General features: G+C 33.8%; 1 protein-coding gene across 1 annotated transcript in view; it reads right to left on the reverse strand.

Moving 5' to 3' along the window:
* Positions 1-19100, reverse strand: part of LOC150099881 (alpha-2-macroglobulin-like) — a 136193-nt gene that overhangs the window by 28725 nt on the left and 88368 nt on the right. The window contains exon 10 of the mRNA XM_090403164.1: positions 4561-4789. Within this exon, the coding sequence (XP_090259290.1) occupies positions 4561-4789 (229 nt within the window). The remainder of the gene's footprint in view (positions 1-4560; positions 4790-19100) is intronic.

Genomic DNA, 19100 nt, shown 5'->3' on the forward strand with positions numbered 1-19100 from the left:
TTTATCTTTGACTTGTTTTAGGAATAAAAGCGTAAAATCCTTTGTTGACCGAAATACTTCACAAAACTATTAGTGATGTACCGTGAAATACAATAAACAGGAAATATAAAATAATTCGGTGACGTTGTGCTCAAAACGAGAAGCAGTACTCAGAATAGCATGCCTTATTCAGAGTACTGTTTTGTTTCTTTCTTTGACTGGTGAAACCCACCTCATCGTTTTACTACGTACAAATGTAGAATGTTCATCTACACAGAACGTCTGTAATTATTCTTTGTAGAAGCTTCCTTAATGCAATTTTTCATATATGCAATCGAAATAAATACAGTATATGCGGTGTTATTTCAAAAGAACTGCGAAGAATCTATACGAAAAGAGCGAAATGAACAGTTGTATTACTAATTGACAGAAACGTGTCGATCTGATTAGAGTACGTAAGGCAGAATTCCATTGTTCTTATAATGCTCGTCAGATCCCTTCAAAGAATGGTCGCAAAAGGTTCATCAGCGCATGCGTATCTACAGAAATGAACCCACATAGGATTTTGTTCTAAAAGCGATAAATTCATGAATGAACATTACAAAAATTGATTCGTTGATTACAGCATTTTTTAACAGTAAAAACTTGGGCCAACCAGATTGTTCGAAAAGACGCGATTTCTCTCCCAAATAAACTAATCTAACTGGCATCTCATGCATGGCGGCCAACTACCCGGAAACTCGGGTTTTCTTCCCGTAAACTCAAGAAAGTCGACTGTAGTACTCACATTATTTCAGACAGTAACATATCCTGTTAGGATTATATAGCAAGAGATGGCAGCACTTGTTTACCGGTCTCTTCATCGGTGGCTGCCTATAATTAGTGATAGACATGGACCAGCTATCTCTGATTGCTACCGATGGAGATTGAACTGCTCACTGTCTCCAAAGCTAGATAGGGTTTAAAGGCCTCGTATATTCCCCATCAGGGAATAAAAACCATTAGATTATTATTATTATTATTATTATTATTATTATTATTATTATTATTATTATTATTATTATTATTATTATTATAATCTGCATTGATCATATAAATATAAAGGCCCATCCAAACAGCCACACAGCAGCCGTCATAACATGCAAACTAGCAGACCATTATTTCACAGCATTGCAGTTACACACTGAACCAGAACCCATAAAAATCACTGAGACTACAAAACAGTATCATAGCATTGTAAACGAAGCAATAGTGAACGATGAAATCAGAAAAACAGACTGGATGCAGATAGCATCTTTAGACTCTGCTGAAGCTGTATATAATAATCTTAAACTTGCATTTAACAAAATATATAACAAAACATTAACAAAAATAAAAATACGCCCCCAAACGAAACAAAATCCATGGATAACAGACAACATACTAACAGACATACAAAGAAAAGATGCCCTATGGAAACAACTTAAGAAGTCACCGAACAATATCGCTTTAAAAGCTGAATACAAAAGAAAACGGAATCCCTTAACAACCCAGATTCGAACGGAAAAAAGAAACTATTACAGCAACAAATTAACAACAGCACAGAACGACATAAAGGAAACCTGGCACCTGATTAATGAAATGCTGGACAATATACACAGAACCACTGCCACAGAAACAATAAAACACAGTTTTGCCTGCGACCCCAAATCCCTCAAACAGTTGGCAAACAACTTTAATCAGCACTTCGTGAACTCTGTCCAAAACCTACAAGAAACAACCTTTCCTCACACATACGAACATTCTCCACTTGGTCCACGAGCAACCCAGTCAATGTGGTTCCCCACAGTAACAAAAGAAGAACTAACACTGGCAATTCAACAAATTAATCATACCAAAGGACCGGGGATAGACGGAATCAGGCCAAAAGACATCAAGAAACACTCAACCGACCTACTTCCAGTAATACAAAAACTGTTAAATAAAATCTTCGAAACGGGACCCATACCTGAAACACTGAAGACTGCACTAATCACACCCATACACAAACAGGGAAAAAGAAACATAATAAGTAATTACAGACCTATCGCCACGCTTCCTGTAATCAACCAAATCATGGAACGCATTGTACATCAGAAACTCTCCACATACGTTGAAAATTTTCAAATCATACCCAAAACACAATATGGCTTTCAAAAAAATAAAGGAACAGCAACACTCCTGGAAGATTTCACAGATCTAATAAACGCTGCATTAGATAAAAACAGAATAACATTAGTGGTATTCATTGACCTAACAAAAGCATTTGACACACTAACACATAAAACCTTGTTAACGAAACTTACCCATATCGGAATTGGAGGTCGTCTACTCCAGTGGTTTAAAGCATACACGAAAAACAGAAAGCACATCACACGTATAGGATCAGCACACAGCCAAGAGGTACATGTAACCTGTGGAGTACCGCAAGGAGCTGTCCTATCTCCCATTCTATTTAACATATACACACACGACATAAGCCAACTCCCCCTAAAAAGTAAAATCTTCCAGTATGCAGACGACACTGCCATAGTATCCATTCACAACACTGCAAAAATCGCTTACAAAAATATGCAACACGACATCAATCAAATCACTAACTGGTTAACCGAAAACGGCATATATATAAACCCTGGAAAAACAAAGCTAATGATATTCAAAAACCCCCAAACCCTGCCCATAGAAACTAAATATCTCACTATCAAACATTCATCCTCCTATACACAAAGTGCAGAACCTAAAATCACAACCCTCACACAGGTGAAAACAACACGCTACCTTGGACTTCACTTCGATGCACATCAAAGTTGGAATAGCCATACAAACTACCTACATACCGAGCTTAGGATAATAGCAAGCAAACTATACAGATTAAAAGACATTGCCCCAACCCACATAAAAATACTAATCTATAAACCATTATGTGTAAACATTTTAAGATATGCAATCACATCATACGCATTCTGCGCAGACTACAGACTTAACAGGCTACAATGGTTGCAAGATAAAATGATAAAACTGATATTCTGGGAACAACCCACTCTTATGCAGGAAGCAAGGACAAAACACAAAATATTTAAGGTGAAACAATTACGCCACTACACAGTCATGTTAAAACACTACTACAGCCCAACGTATAGAGTAACCAGAACAACATATCAAATAACAAGACCACAGTCAACAAACTACATAACATATAAGTACAACAATCAATACGCCAAAGCCACCCGAAACTTCTACGTACCTGACATGATAAACAAACTGCCGTTCGACAACAGAAACCTAGGAACATACAGAGAGCTGAAACAGGCACTATATAAATATTATAGCGAGAATGAAAATTAGAGCAATTCCTGTTTCTCTCTCCCCCACCACACATACACACACACAAACCTACGACAACCCTCCCTCTCAAAAAACTACCACTACAAGAACACAAAGAAACAAACACACCATGTCTAAATCCAACCCTATTTGCACAAAAAAAAAAAAAAAATTAAACTGTAATAGCAGTCGAAGTCTTTCAATCACTTATCAACAAACAGTAAAATCAACACCTGGCTTGTGACCACTACAGGAACACAACCATGAAACCACCACACTCTGTCATCTATTATCTTCCTCAGATAAGCTCTGCTAAGCTTCGAGGAAGAAAATTACTAACTTGCAAGTATCTGTTATACACACTTGTAATGCGTTATAAATATTATATACATATAATTACTACAGCAACTATGTATGTAATTCATCTCAGACATAAAAAAAAAAAAAAAATTCTGTATAATCCTTATTGTAAATACTGTGAATATTATTATTGTATGTAACTTATAATGAGACATAATAAAATGTAAAAAAAAAAAAATTATTATTATTATTATTGAATTGTGTGTGTATGCTGCATTACTGCATTGTATCGTGAATTGTGTGCACATTGGTGCCAGTCCATATTTAGCTAGTTTTAAAAAAATGTATATTCATATTTATAAAATGTACTCTGCATTTTGTATATCGAATTTTCGTACTGTACAGAAAAGATAATATGTTTTTCATTGTGTGTGTGCAGATACTCTGTGTGATAGTAAACCTTATTATTCTCATTGTAAAAACATATTAATAAGTCGTTTATAAAAAAAAAAAAAAAATTATTATTATTATTATTATTATTATATTCTAAATTCAAAAATTCTGTATAAACCTTATTGTAAATATTGTAAATTATTATTGTATGTAATTTATACTGAGACATAATAAAATGTTTAAAAAAAAAAATTTTAAAAAAAAAAAATTATTATTATTATTATTATTATTATTATTATTATTAAAGATAAAGCGAAAAATGCAAAAAAAGAAAAAAAATGTAACTGTCACGTCTCGCTTTATCGGTATCTGTGTTCAAAATCAAGGTTAAACTTTGTAGAGTTGAAGAGTGTTTTAAAGCAGACTTTTTTGTCTTATCACGTACGTGAAATATGACCTAACCTTGGCCCCTTAGAGAGAAAGACTCTAGCGTTCACAATGATACAAATAATTTAAGGAAAACATTCATACTCATTAAACACTCACCGGCAAATCTTTGGAAAGATAGTTGAAGACGGACGCCACGAGGGGAACTTTTTCTCCCCGGATCACCGAATCCGGAAGCCGGAAAGAGAGGAACAAAGCCTGGAAGGCGGTAATTTTGGCATCCTGGGAGAGGCCCAGCCCCTTTTCTTTGTGTAAGCATAAAGCATTCCCCACCCACTCGGTAATGGTGTCGGGTAGCTCTTGCTTCAGCACCAACTTTCCTGAATCGCTAGAACAGAATTCGTGTAATGAACCAATTTGATACGAATTATCAATAACATTTGTGTGATAATATATAAAAACTGCAGAACATTTTATATAAAAATACAATAAGCAAAATGTGTTTAACTCACTCTATCAATTTCTCAGCTACTACTCATGAATATGAAGTTTCCTTCTTAATTTCAATACTGCGTTTGGTATTGATATCCTACTCCATGTGGAACAGGTCGTGTAGTATTAACATTCAGGCAGACTAGTTTATTAAGAATGATTCATATATCGTTATGCTTTTCAAGCGTTTTATTCTCGAGATCCTCAGACACAGCTGAGCAAACGCTTTCAACGAATATGCTGTGCGCATTTTCACTAAATAATAACAAAATGATTCGGCACATTTCACTACTAAAAAAGCAACTGTGGCATTCATCTTGCCTAAATTTCCAATGGAAAAATTAAGAAAGATGAATACATCGCAACTTCTCTACTTGCGTTATGCAACGTTTCACTGAGAGTAACTATTCCCCACGAGGTTGTGCAGGATCTCGATCAGGATTCGTTAGCTTGACCTGCCAACGTAGCGCTGTGATGCAGAGTTGTCAGCCGACTACTCCTTAGATTTTATTTTATTTATTTTATTTTTCAGAAGCTCTGAATGAATAATTAGGTAAGATATAACAGTCTACGCAGTCAACTAAGCAAATTAGAAAAATTACCTAACAAAATTTTTCAGCAGTCTTTTAAGACCTAATAAACACTAGAAAATAATTGATCTTCTTATGGGGATCATAAAATCCTCAGAATTAGAAACCTGAAACACTATGTGATGTTATTATGAAATTAATTCCATAACACCTATCACAACAGAGACTCATATCCCATAATTTGATCCGCCACAGCTCTTTATGCAGCTGCCTTCCACAACTGATATGGTTCAGCTGTAACAGGGTATCTCATACCCACACTAATCAACAACCTACAGCCACTTATCATCACCACCCTGCAACAAATGGATATTATTTTGTTTCTTACCTGATAAACTTACAGAATCTACATTAAAATATCCAAAAAAATAAAATGTCAAATAAATAAATAAATACCAAATTCTACATCAACCTCCAAGACAGGATGAACATGAAAAGCAAGATTTCTGAGAGGAGCAGAGATCCCTCTCTATATACAATTATTCACAGAAAAAGCATCAAGTATAATATTCATACAGAATAAAAAGGTGCCATTCTACCCCACCAAAGAGATTTATAATCTTCTGAAACCTCTAAAACTTTCTCATCCACCTCTCAAAAACCAGGAGAATAAATCTGGTTGGAAGATTCTAGTCATATCAATAACATTGAGAACGAAAGGTAACAGAGATTAGGACTGGAATGATATCCAACTAAACATCAAGTATTATGACAAAAAATGAAAATGTTTCACGGAGATGAGAGTTTTTTCTCAAGAATATTAAAGTACCACAAGGAGCTGTACTTTCGCCCATTCTGTTTTAACATATACAATATTAAACATCTTCCGTTAAAAGTAAGATTTTCCAATATGCAGACGACGCGGGCATAGTATTCATTCAGAACAGCGAAAAATAGCTTTCCCAAATATGCAACACATCAATCTGATCACTGAATGGCAAACTGAAAATTGCATATATGAAAACCCTAAGAAAACAAAGCTAATAATATGCAAAAATCCCAGCCACATGCCTATAGAATCCAAATGTTATTATTTTTTTATTGTATGTGTAAATATTTTAGCAATCAATAAATTATTATTATTATTATTAACAAACAGTAAAATCAACACCTGGCTTGTGACCACTATAGGAACCCAACCATGAAACCACCACCCTCTGTCATCTATTATCTTCCTCAGACAAGCTCTGCTAAGCTTCGAGGAAGAAAATTACTAACTTGCAAGTATCTGTTATACACACTTGTAATGCGTTATAAATATTATATACATATAATTACTACAGCAACTATGTATGCAATTCATCTGAGACAAAAAAAAAAAAAAATTCTGTATAATCCTTATTGTAAATACTGTAAATATTATTATTGTATGTAACTTATACTGAGACATAAAATGTAAAAGAAAAAAAAATTATTATTATTATTATTATTGAATTGTGTGTGTATGCTGCATTACTGCATTGTATCGTGAATTGTGTGCACATTGGTGCCAATCCATATTTAGCTAGTTTAAAAAAATGTATATTCATATTTATAAAATGTTCTCTGCATTTTGTATATCGAATTTTCGTACTGTACAGAAAAGATAATATGTTTTTCATTGTGTGTGTGCAGATACTCTGTGTGATAGTAAACCTTATCATTTTCATTGTAAAAACAAATAAGTCGTTTATAAAAAAAAAAAAAAAATTATTATTATTATTATTATTATTATATTCTAAAATATTATTATTGTATGTAATTTATACTGAGACATAATAAAATGTTAAAAAAAAATTATTATTATTATTATTATTATTATTATTATTATTATTATTATTATTATTAGATATGTGAAGAACCAAAGGCTTCAATTCAACAAAAAATACAGTTCCTAGGAGCTAAGTTCACATTATGGGCAAATATCAAGAATAGTGATCGGAGCTTGCTCCACTTCTACCACGAGTTGCCCCAGCTTGCACTACCCTTTGGGATCAGTGCTGCAGTATCCAGGTATTTGCTTACGCTTGGAATCGCCGAACTTTATATATAGTTTCTACTATATTCGGCATGAAACTCTTTGAGTTTCTTATTCGGCTAAGAAACTATATGGGATGTAATATCCCTTAACTTAAACAAGTTATTATTATTATTGTTGGTGGTGGTGGTGGTGGTGGTGAGTGCGACTCACCAACAGCCCAACAAAAACTAAACTTATAAAAGCTAGCAGGATTAAAAAACCAGTAGTCAAGGATCTGAAAGGAGACCACGACAATACCTCAATATACTTGTCCGAATACCTAACGCCATATTATCAGAAACTATTCTACGAAGCAAGGAAAGCAAAAACAGAAGAAAAAAAAAACCAGTTTATATGGATAAGAGACAGCAATATATTCCTAAGAAAGACACAAGGCGCAAAACCAATCGAAATAAATCCGTAGAAGACCTCAACAGGTTGTCATATTGAAAGGATTCTTGACAACTCGTAAAGAAGGAACAGCACACCAACCAACATGAATGCAGACCATCAAGCAGACGTAATCAACCCGGAACATGATAATTGCCACATTCTGAAATCAATAACAGAATGGAAACAAGTGACAATCCCCAAAAGAGGATTATCTATTCTCCATATCAACGTCAGAAGCATTCAAAAATACTGGATGACCCTGAAAGCTTATCTGAAGGAAGATATAGACGACATAGACATTTTAATACTGACTGAAGTATCTACGACAAACGAGAGGAATCCATCTACCAAATGCCACACTTCCAACAACACAAACACTGCAGACAAATAAAACGAGGCGGTGGTATAATAATATTTACCAAACATAAACTAGAAGTAACAGAAATAAACTATAATTTAGAATACGCAGAAAACATGCATCGAAATTAAAAACATCAAACAAGAAAACTCCTTGATATTAAACACAATATATAGACCACCCAACTTAAGCACCACAAAATTCCTAGAAGAACTAAACAGATGACTTTCAGCCACGAAAGTACGCACCTCAGAATACTTGATAATAATAGGAGACATTCATATAAACACTAGGAACATGAATAACAACACAGCACAATACCTAGACCTATTATCGGCATATAACATAACCCCATCCATGCAGTCGTACACCCGAGAAGAGATAGTCCGAAACACAATAACCTCATCCTGCATTGATCATATAAATATTAGGGCTCCTCCAAACAGGCACACAGCAGCCATCATATCATGCAAACTGGCAGACCATTATTTCACAGCATTACAGTTACACACTAAACCAGAACCCATAAAACTCATTGAGACTACAAAACAGTATATTCTAGCATTCTAAAAGAAACAATAGTAAACGATGAAATCAAAAAAACAGACTGGATGCAGATAGCATCTTTAGACTCTGCTGAAGCTGTATATAATAATCTTAAACTTGCATTTAACAAAATATATAACAAAGCATTAACAAAAATAAAAATACGCCCCCAAACGAAACAAAATCCATGGATAACAGGCAACATATTAAGAGACATACAAAGAAAAGATGCCCTATGGAAACAACTTAAGAAGTCACCGAACAATATCTCTTTAAAAGCTGAATACAAAATAAAACAGAATCTCCTAACAACACAGATTAGAATGGCAAAAAGGAACTACTACAGCAACAAATTAACAACAGCTCAGAATGATATAAAGGAAACCTGGCACCTGATTAATGAAATGCTGCACAATATACACAGAACCACTGCCTCAGAAACAATAAAACACAGCTTTGCCTGCGAACCCAAATCCCTCAAACAGTTGCCAAACAACTTAAATCAGCACTTCGTGAACTCTATCCAAAAGCTACAAGAAACAACCTTTCCTCACACAAACGAACATTCTCCACTAAGTCCACAAGCAACCCAGTCGATGTGGTTCCCCACAGTAACAAAAGAAGAATTAACACTGGCAATTCAACAAATTAACCCTAACAAAGGACCGGGGATAGACGGAATCAGACCAAAAGACATCATCAAGAAACACTCAACCAACCTACTTCCAGTTAAACAAAAACTGTTAAATAAAATCTTCGAAACGGGACGCATACCTGAAACACTGAAGAGTGTATTAATCACAGCCATACACAAACATGGAAAAATAAACATTATAAGCAATTACAGACACATCGCCAAGTTGTCTGTAATCAAATAAATCATGGAGCGCATCGTGCATCACAAACTCTCCATATACGTTGAAAAATTTCAAATCACACCCAAAACACAGTATGGCTTTCAAAAAAATAAAGGAACAGCAACACTCCTGGAAGATTTCACAGACCTAATAAACGCTGCATTGGATAAAAACAGAATAACATTAGTGGTATTCATTGACCTAACAGAAGCATTTGACACACTAACACACAAAACCTTGTTAATGAAACTAACCCATAACGGAATCTGAGGTCGTCCACTCCAGTGGTTTAAAGAATACATGAAAAACTGAAAGCACACGACACGTATAGGATCAGCGTAACAAAGAGGTACATGTAACCTGTGTAGTACAATACCGCAAGGTGCTGTTCTATCTCCCATTCTATTTAACATGTACACACACGACATAAGCCATCTTCCCCTAAAAAGTAAAATCTTCCAGCACGCAGACGACACGGCCATAGTATCCATTCACAACAACGCAAATATCGCTTACACAAATAGGCAACACGACGTCAATCAAATCACTAACTGGTTAACCGAAACGGCATATATATAAACCCTGGAAAAACAAACTAATGGTATTCAAACACCTCCAAACCTTGCCTATAAAAACTAGATATCTGACTAACCGACATTCATCCTCCTATACACAAAGCGCAGAATATAAATCACAACCATCACACAGGTGAAAACAACACGCTATCTCGGACTTTACTTCGATGCTGATCAAAGTTGGAATAGCCATACAAACTACCTACATACCAATCTTAGGATAATAGCAAGCAAACTATACAGATTAAAAGACATTGCTCCAACCCTCATAAAAATACTAATCTATAAACACTATGTAAAAACATTTTAAGATATGCAATCACATCATACGCATTCTGCACAGACTACAGACTTAACAAGTTACAATGGTTGCAAGATAAAATGATAAAACTGATATTCTGGGAACAACCCACTCCTATGCAGGAAGCACGAACAAAACACAAAATATTTAAGGTGAAACACTTACGCCACTACACAGTCATGTTAAAACACTACTACAGCCCAAACTATAGAGTAACCAGAACAACATATCACATAACAAGACCACGGTCAACAAACTTCATAACATATAAGTACATATAATTATCACTACGGCAAAGCAACCGGAAACTTCTACGTACCTGACATGATAAACAAACTGCCGTTCGACAACAGAAACCTAGGAACATACAGAGAGCTGAAACAGGCACTATATAAATATTATAGCAAGAATGAAAATTAGAGTAATTCCTCTTTCTCTCTCCCCCACACACGCAGACGCATGCACACACACACACACACACACACACACACACACACACGCACACACGCACACACGCACACACGCACACACACACACACACACACACACACGCACGCACGCACACACGCACACACGCACACACACACACACACACACACACACACACACACACACACACACACACACACACACACACACCTATGACAATCCCCCTCTCAAAAACCATCACTACAAGAACACAAAGAAACAAACACACCATGTCTAAATCCAACCCCATTTGCAAAAAAAAAAAAAAATGTTAAACTGTAATAAGAGTTGAAGTCTTCTAAGCACGTAATAGGAGTTGAAGTCTTCTAAGCATGTACCAGCAAATAGTAAAATCAACACCTGGCTTGCGACCAGTATCTAAACATAACCATGAAACTACCACCATCTATCATCTATTATCTTCCTCAGATAAGCTCTGCTTAGCTTCGAGGAAGAAAATTATTAACTTGCAAGTATCTGTTATTCACAATTGTAATGTGTTATAAATATTATAAATTTTATATATATAATTATTACTGTATCTATGTATGTAATTTATCTGAGACATTAAAAAAAATATTATTATTATTATTATTATTATTATTATTATTATTATTATTATTATTATTATTATTATTATCCAAAAATTCATGGAATATAACGAAAACATTAAGCAAACATGAGTTACACTCAACGAAATAGTAACCCGAAAAAAGAAAACTTCAGCACAAGATTTTATTGCAAAAAGCTTTGGTCAAGACACAAATCAAGAGGAACTAGCAGACTCATTCAACCATGCTTTCACAAACACTCAACTCAAAAAAGATAAACTACCAACGATCAACAAAAAACTACCAACACAAAGTCAACAATAAACGATGTATTTTCCACCCATAACAAAACAGGAACTGAAAAAAGCACTCATAACACTAAAACCAAAGACCACTTCAGGAATAGACAAAATAAAACTCACAAACCTTATAACACACTTTGAACAAATAAATCCAATAGTTTTGAAACTCGCGAACATAATATTCGACACAGGCATTATTCCGCAACAACTTAAAACTGTAATAATTACTCCAATATACAAACACGGCAAAAGAAACGGTACTCAGAACTACAGACCAATAGCTACACTACCAGTCATCTCAAAAATTCTAGAAAAAATAACACACACCAGACTACAGAACTATTTACAGAAGTACAACATCATCTCACAAAACCAATACGGCTTTCAGAAAACAAAAAGCACCATTACTTTTTTAGAAGACATCGCCGACACAATAAACAAAGCTCTCGACAAAAACAAGTATGCCGTCCTTATAATGCTGGACCTAACAAAAGCATTTGACACACTTGAACATGACATACTACTCACCAAACTATACTCAATAGGTATAAGAGGAACACTGCATACATGGTTCAAGAACTACCTCTCAAACAGAACAAAAGTAACAAAAATAGGTACATGTCACAGTCGGAGTATACAAGTAAAACACGGTGTACCTCAAGGTGCCATATTATCACTCACTCTATTCAACATATACATTAACGATGTTCATAACATATCCATAAGAAGTCAAATATTTCAATACGCAGATGACACTGAACTGCTAGCGATCCACACAGACATTACCACAGCTCTCTGCAAAGCACAACAAGACCTAAACGAAATCACAACATACTTCCACCAAAATGCAATTCTAATCAACGGCACCAAAACACAGATGTTGATAATACACAACCCAAGAATCATACGCCCCGCATCACTATCGATACATTGTCACACATACCGCTGTATTAACAACAAAAATACCTGCCAATGTTCCCAAATCAAACCTGTAACACACGCAAAATACCTCGGTCTCTATATAGATTCCCATCTTAAATGGAAAAAACATATAGAATACCTACACGCCAAACTCTGGATCATCGCAGCAAAACTCTTCCAAGTTAAAGACATTATTCCACCCAACATAAAAAACTCCTATATCACGGTATCTGCGAATCCCTACTCAGATACGGAATAACAGTCTATGCAAATACATCAAACAGCCACCTAACAAAATTAGAAACACCCCACAGGAAAATCCTGTCAACAGTGATCTGGACACCTTACACACAACAACCAATATCCGACAAGCACATGGCGATACACAGAATTCTGAGCATTAAAAACCTGAAACACTACATGACATTAACAAGGAATTACTTCCACATCATCTATCGAAACAACAGAGACACATATCGTATAACACGACCTACAACAACTCTGTACATCCCTACACCCTCCAACAACTCATACGGTTCTTTTTTGAGATCACATCAGATACCCACGCAACTCAACAACCTACCAATTAAGTTAAGACACGTAGATAACTACAGAACATTAAAAAACGAACTCTGGAAAATATACCAACAAAGTTAAGAAACCATTACCACTAATATACACATCACAAATCACTAGCATCCAATGCCTACATCCCATACATAAACAGTAGCAACAACACAAATAGTGAAGGCTAAATCCCACTCTCTTCATAAAAGCTAACCCAAGCTTCGAAGGTGGGATTAACCTGCCTCACTCATCTACAAGTAATCCTTATAAGCAAATGCAGAAATCTGTATGTATAAACATTTTTTCTCAAACTTAAAAATAAATAAATAAATAAAATAAAATAAAAATAAAATAAATAAATAAAAAAAATTATACAAAAAATTCTGTATAATCTCCATTGTTAATATTAGAAGAACATGTGTTGTAAATATATAATATAAAGGCAAAAAAGTATTAAAAATTTTATTTGAAATCCAATGTAGGAATTGCAGCACTTAGTGCTGAACTCTGTAAAATTATAAGATGCAATGTCACACAAGATGTTTATTGTATGTATAAATATTTTAGCAATTTTTTAGCAAGTCCGTATAATCTTCACTGTTAATATTAGAAGAACGTGGTGTAAATATAGATGCAAAATAGTATTATTGTCAAAATTTTAATTGAAATGCAATGTAGAAAATTAATTCAGTACTTAGTGCTGAAATTTGTAAAAATTAGAAGATGGAATATCACTAAAGACGGTTATTGTAATTGTGAAAATATTTTAGAAATCAATAAAAAAATATTTTAAAAAAATTCCAAATTAGTTCAAAAAGAAGACCTCAACAAAACAATAATGAATGAGAACCATCAGATAGATGTAATTACACCAGAATACATGAGCAATTGTACTTACGACTCGCTTGATGCATGGAAACATCACAAAGTACAAGCGGAAGGTCTCTCAATCTTGCATATTAACATCAGAAGCATCGAAAACATTGGTTATTGTTGCAGGCTTATCTGAGGAATTTCATCGGTATTATTGATATATTGGTCCTAACAGAAGTATCCGTAACTAATGATGAAGCGACTGCTTTCCAAATTGCAGGCTTCCAACAACATTGATCATGCCGCCAAACAAAAATAGATCATGCCCCCAAACCAAAAAACAAAATATTAATATTTATCGAACATAAATTAATAGCAAAAGAAACTGCCTATCAACTTGCTGAAACGCTTTCCCACGAAATCATTAATACCACAAATAGACATCATCCCATATAAACACAATAATCACTAGGAAAGGCACGCGAAACTTCTACATCCCAGACATTATAAACAAATTAACTTCTGAATACAGAAACCATATAAACTACAATAGCCTGAAAAGAGCTCTAAGGACATACTGTTAACTTGAAATATGCACCCAAAATACCATACAAACTTAATGAGACACAATATATTCGTTCAGGCTTCCAGTTTAGCAACGCATCAATATATTCTAAGTTATCGAATTTGTGTGTGTGTGTGTGTGTGTGTGTGTGTGTGTGTGTGTGTGTGTGTGTGTGTGTGTGTGTGTGTGTGTGTGTGTGTGTGTGTGTGTGTGTGTGTGTGTGTGTGTGTGTGTGTGTGTGTGCGTACGTGCGTGCGTGCGTGCGTGCGTGCGTGCGTGCGTGCGTGCGTGCGTGCGTGCGTGCGTGCGTGCGTGCGCGCGCGAATTACTCAATCATAGATTTCGTAGCTACCCAACACAGCAAAAAAACAATAAATAATAACCAACTTGTGTCATCCTCAGATAAGCTTACAAGTAAGCTATGAGGATGAAAGCTGAGAAATTATATCTCAACTAAGATATATATATATATATATATATATCCCCTTAATATATATAAATAAAATATATAAATATATAAAATATATAAAATATATAAATATCCCCTTAATTTAATTAATATGATTGTTATTTAAAATAAAAATAGGAAAAACTATGTTATCATCGTTATTATTGAAATCTCATTATTCAGTACAAAGCTGAATCTTATATATATATATATTATTTTGTATATTATTAACACTAATATACACATCACAAATCACCAGCATCCAATGCCTACATCCCATGCATAAACAGTAGCAACAACATAAATAGTGAAATCTAAATCCCACTCTCTTCATAAAAGCCCACCCAAGCTTCCAAGTAGGTGGGATTAACGCGCCTCACTCGTCTACACTTAACCCTCATTATTAAAAAAATTATGTAAATAATGAGTATACATTTTATATTTCTGATAATTAGGAAATATAATATTTTAATTGCAAATGTGTAAATGCCGTTGTATAATCACACTCTCTAAAATTTGAAAAAAAAAAAGTAAACTACAACATGTAATATTATATAACTTGTGTAAATCTGAACTAAACTATTGTAAAATATTACTGTGATTGTTATTTTAAAAAAATAGCAAAAAACTATGTTATCATCATTATTATTAAAATCTCATTATATGTAGCACAAAGTGCTGAAACTTATAAAATATTATACTGTATAGATGATCATTGTATAAATATAATTCAACGAACAATAATAATAAAAAAATTATTATTCTCTGATAATCATTCCTCAGATAAGCTTACAAATAAGCTTCGAGGATGAAAGCTGAAAAATTACATTTCATCCAAGATTTAAAAAAAAAAAAAAGTATGTATCATAGTAATCAAACGCAAGTAATGTATTAATCACATGTAAACAAATTTATGTAATGTATATACTGCATGTAATCAAATGTATGTAATGTTGTGATGTTGTATCATATGTAATCAAATTAATGTAATGAATGTATCATATGTATGTAGTTAAAAAAAAAATATATATATATATATATATAATATATATATATTATTATTATTATTATTATTATTATTATTTAGCATATTATTAACATTAATATATACATCACAAATCATTAGGATCCAATACCTACATCCGATGCATAAACAGTAGCAACAACACAAATAGTGAAGGCTAAATCCCACTCTCTTCATAAAAGCCAACCCAAGCTTCGAAGTAGGTGGGATTAACTTGCCTCACTCATCTGCATGTAATGCTCATCACTAAAAAATTATGTAAATAATGAGTTTACATTGTATATTTGTGATAATTAGGAAATATAATATTTTAATTGCATACGTGTAAATACGATTATATAATCACACTTTCTCAAATTTGAAAAAAAAAAAAAGTAAACTACAACATGTAATATTATATAACTTGTGTAACTCTGAACTATATAATTGTAAATTATTACAGTGGATGTTATTTTAAAAAACAGCAAAAAAAAACTGTTATCACATCATTATTATTTAAATCTTATTATATGTACCACTTAGTGCTCTGAACCTTAAAATATTATACTAAATGTTACTCAAGATGATCATTGTGTATATGTAAATATTTGAGAGATTAATAAAAAAAAATAATAAATAATAAAAAAAATTACATTAAGTGCAGTAGCTGCAGTGCCTAAATACATTAAATGAAAAGCGTAATTATATATAACTGATTGTTAAAAGTTCTACTATATAATGTATTAATAATTACTATTATTACTACATTATACAAAAAACAAATAAGAAAATCTGTACGAATTTCATTATGAAATATATATATATATATATATTAAAGATACCAAGTAATTTTATAAACTTCTTTTTTTTTTTACTCCTTTTCCCAAGTAAGCAAAACAGTTAAGTTCTTAGTCTGGGTAGTAACCCCCCCTCACCCATAATTTATAACAGAAATACAACTCTTAGTGAGATGTCTTTTACATTATGGGAAATATTAAGAATAGTGATCAGAGCTTTACCATCTTTACAACGAGTTGCACTACCTTTAGACTTGAACTACGTTCAGGCGCAAACTTAACTGTTTTGCTTACTTGGGAGAAGAAGTAAAAAAACCAAGTTAATAAAATTACTTGGTATCCTTAATATATATTATCCCCAAGGTAAAAAACTTTTCACATCTTCATCTCATCCAGAGTTCCTTATTCAAAGTAAAAGCACCTTGTAGCAACGTGTATAGGTAAAGTTGATAAGACTCTGTATTACTAAAAACCTTGGTATTTCTAGGTCTAGCTACTTACTCACTGATGAGAGGTGGACGCTAGATAGAGATAGATATATAGATAGATATTTCTAGGTCTAGCTACTTACTCACTGATGAGAGGTGGATTCTAGATAGAGATAGATATATATGAGAGGCTCTGCTTGTGATAGGTTTTCGTCTGTCTCTGAGTAGGGCCACCGCTGAGATTATGGCTCTGGCTGGTACTAGACCTGGTAGTAGAGCCTACCAGTACCTGGTAGGCTCAGAGGTGAGCCTGCCACTGGGTAGAGCCAACGCTGAAAAGTTCTTCTCGGTGACGGAGTGAGTCTGTCACTGAGTGGAACAACGCTGAGTTGGACGATCTTTCGGCCACTATTGAGTGGTCTAGGGATCGTCCTAATTTTTAGAGAGGTCTTTATTTAAATACACCTCAAAAAAGGTTAAAACCGGTCTGGGTAGTGACCCCCCCAACTCATAATGTATAACAGAAATACATCTCTCAGTGAGATGTGTTTTACATTATGGGAAATACTAAGAACAGTGATCAGAACTTTACCCACCTTTACAACGAGTTGCACTACCTTTAGACTTGAACTATGTTCAGGCGCAAACTTAACTGTTTTGCTTACTTGGGAGAAGGAGTAAAAAAAAACAAGTTTCATATATATATATATATATATACCAAGTAATTTTATATATATATGTAAAATTACTTGGTATATTGAATCTATATGTAATTTATCTGAGACACAATAAAATGTTAAAAAGAATATGATTTTTGTAAGTAGTAGTGCTTTTTTCCCTACTACTTCCAAAAATCATATAACATTTTTTATTGATCTCTCAAATATTTACATATATACAATGATCACTTTGATTGACATTCGTTATATTATTTTACAAGGTTCAGCACTAAATGCTAGATATAATGAGATTTCAATAATAATGATGATAACATAGTTTTTTGCTATTTTTTAAAATAACAATCACAGTAATAATTTACAGTTATATTATTCAGAGTCACATAAGTTATATAATATAATATTATATTATATAACTTGTATATAATATATAATATAATATAATATAATATTACATGTTAGAGTTAACATGAACTCAAGCGGTGAAGCGCTAGAGGACGATGGATTGGTCGGGGTAGTCCCATCGCTTGGCCGCCACGATCGCCTGGACTGTTTCCTATGGGGGCCATATGAAAAGCCTAATTTACGATAGCCCCATCGATTCCAATGAGGACCTTATTGCCAGGATTTCTATTGTCGGTGCCGATGTACGAGAAATGCCTGGTGTTTTCGCCAATGTACGCCAATCACTACGTCGAAGATGTGGAGCCTGCATTAATGTTGGCAGTCGCTCTTTTGAGCAGTTTCTGTAATTTGTTCAATAAAATTCTTTAGTTTATCTTATGTAATTTTGGCAATTGTTTCAGATTCCTCTGTCTTTCTTGAGTTTCCTCATTTCCTGACGCAGTAGTTGCTAACCACTAGCGCTTCACCGCTTGAGTTGGGACCATGCACTGTATGACGAAAAGAGCTTGTTTAGGTGTGTTCCATCATTCCTTAAAGTTTGGCCCAAGCGTTCTGAATCACCCTGTATAACAATAATGAAGATACTGAAGATACCGATATGATAGTCGTAATTGTGTAAATATTTCAGACATCAATAAAAAAA

Source organism: Typopeltis vanoorti, chromosome 13 (assembly GCF_054136105.1).
Source record: "Typopeltis vanoorti isolate ZY-2024b chromosome 13, IOZ_Tvanoo_1.0, whole genome shotgun sequence".
Taxonomy (NCBI): Eukaryota; Metazoa; Arthropoda; class Arachnida; order Uropygi; family Thelyphonidae; genus Typopeltis; species Typopeltis vanoorti.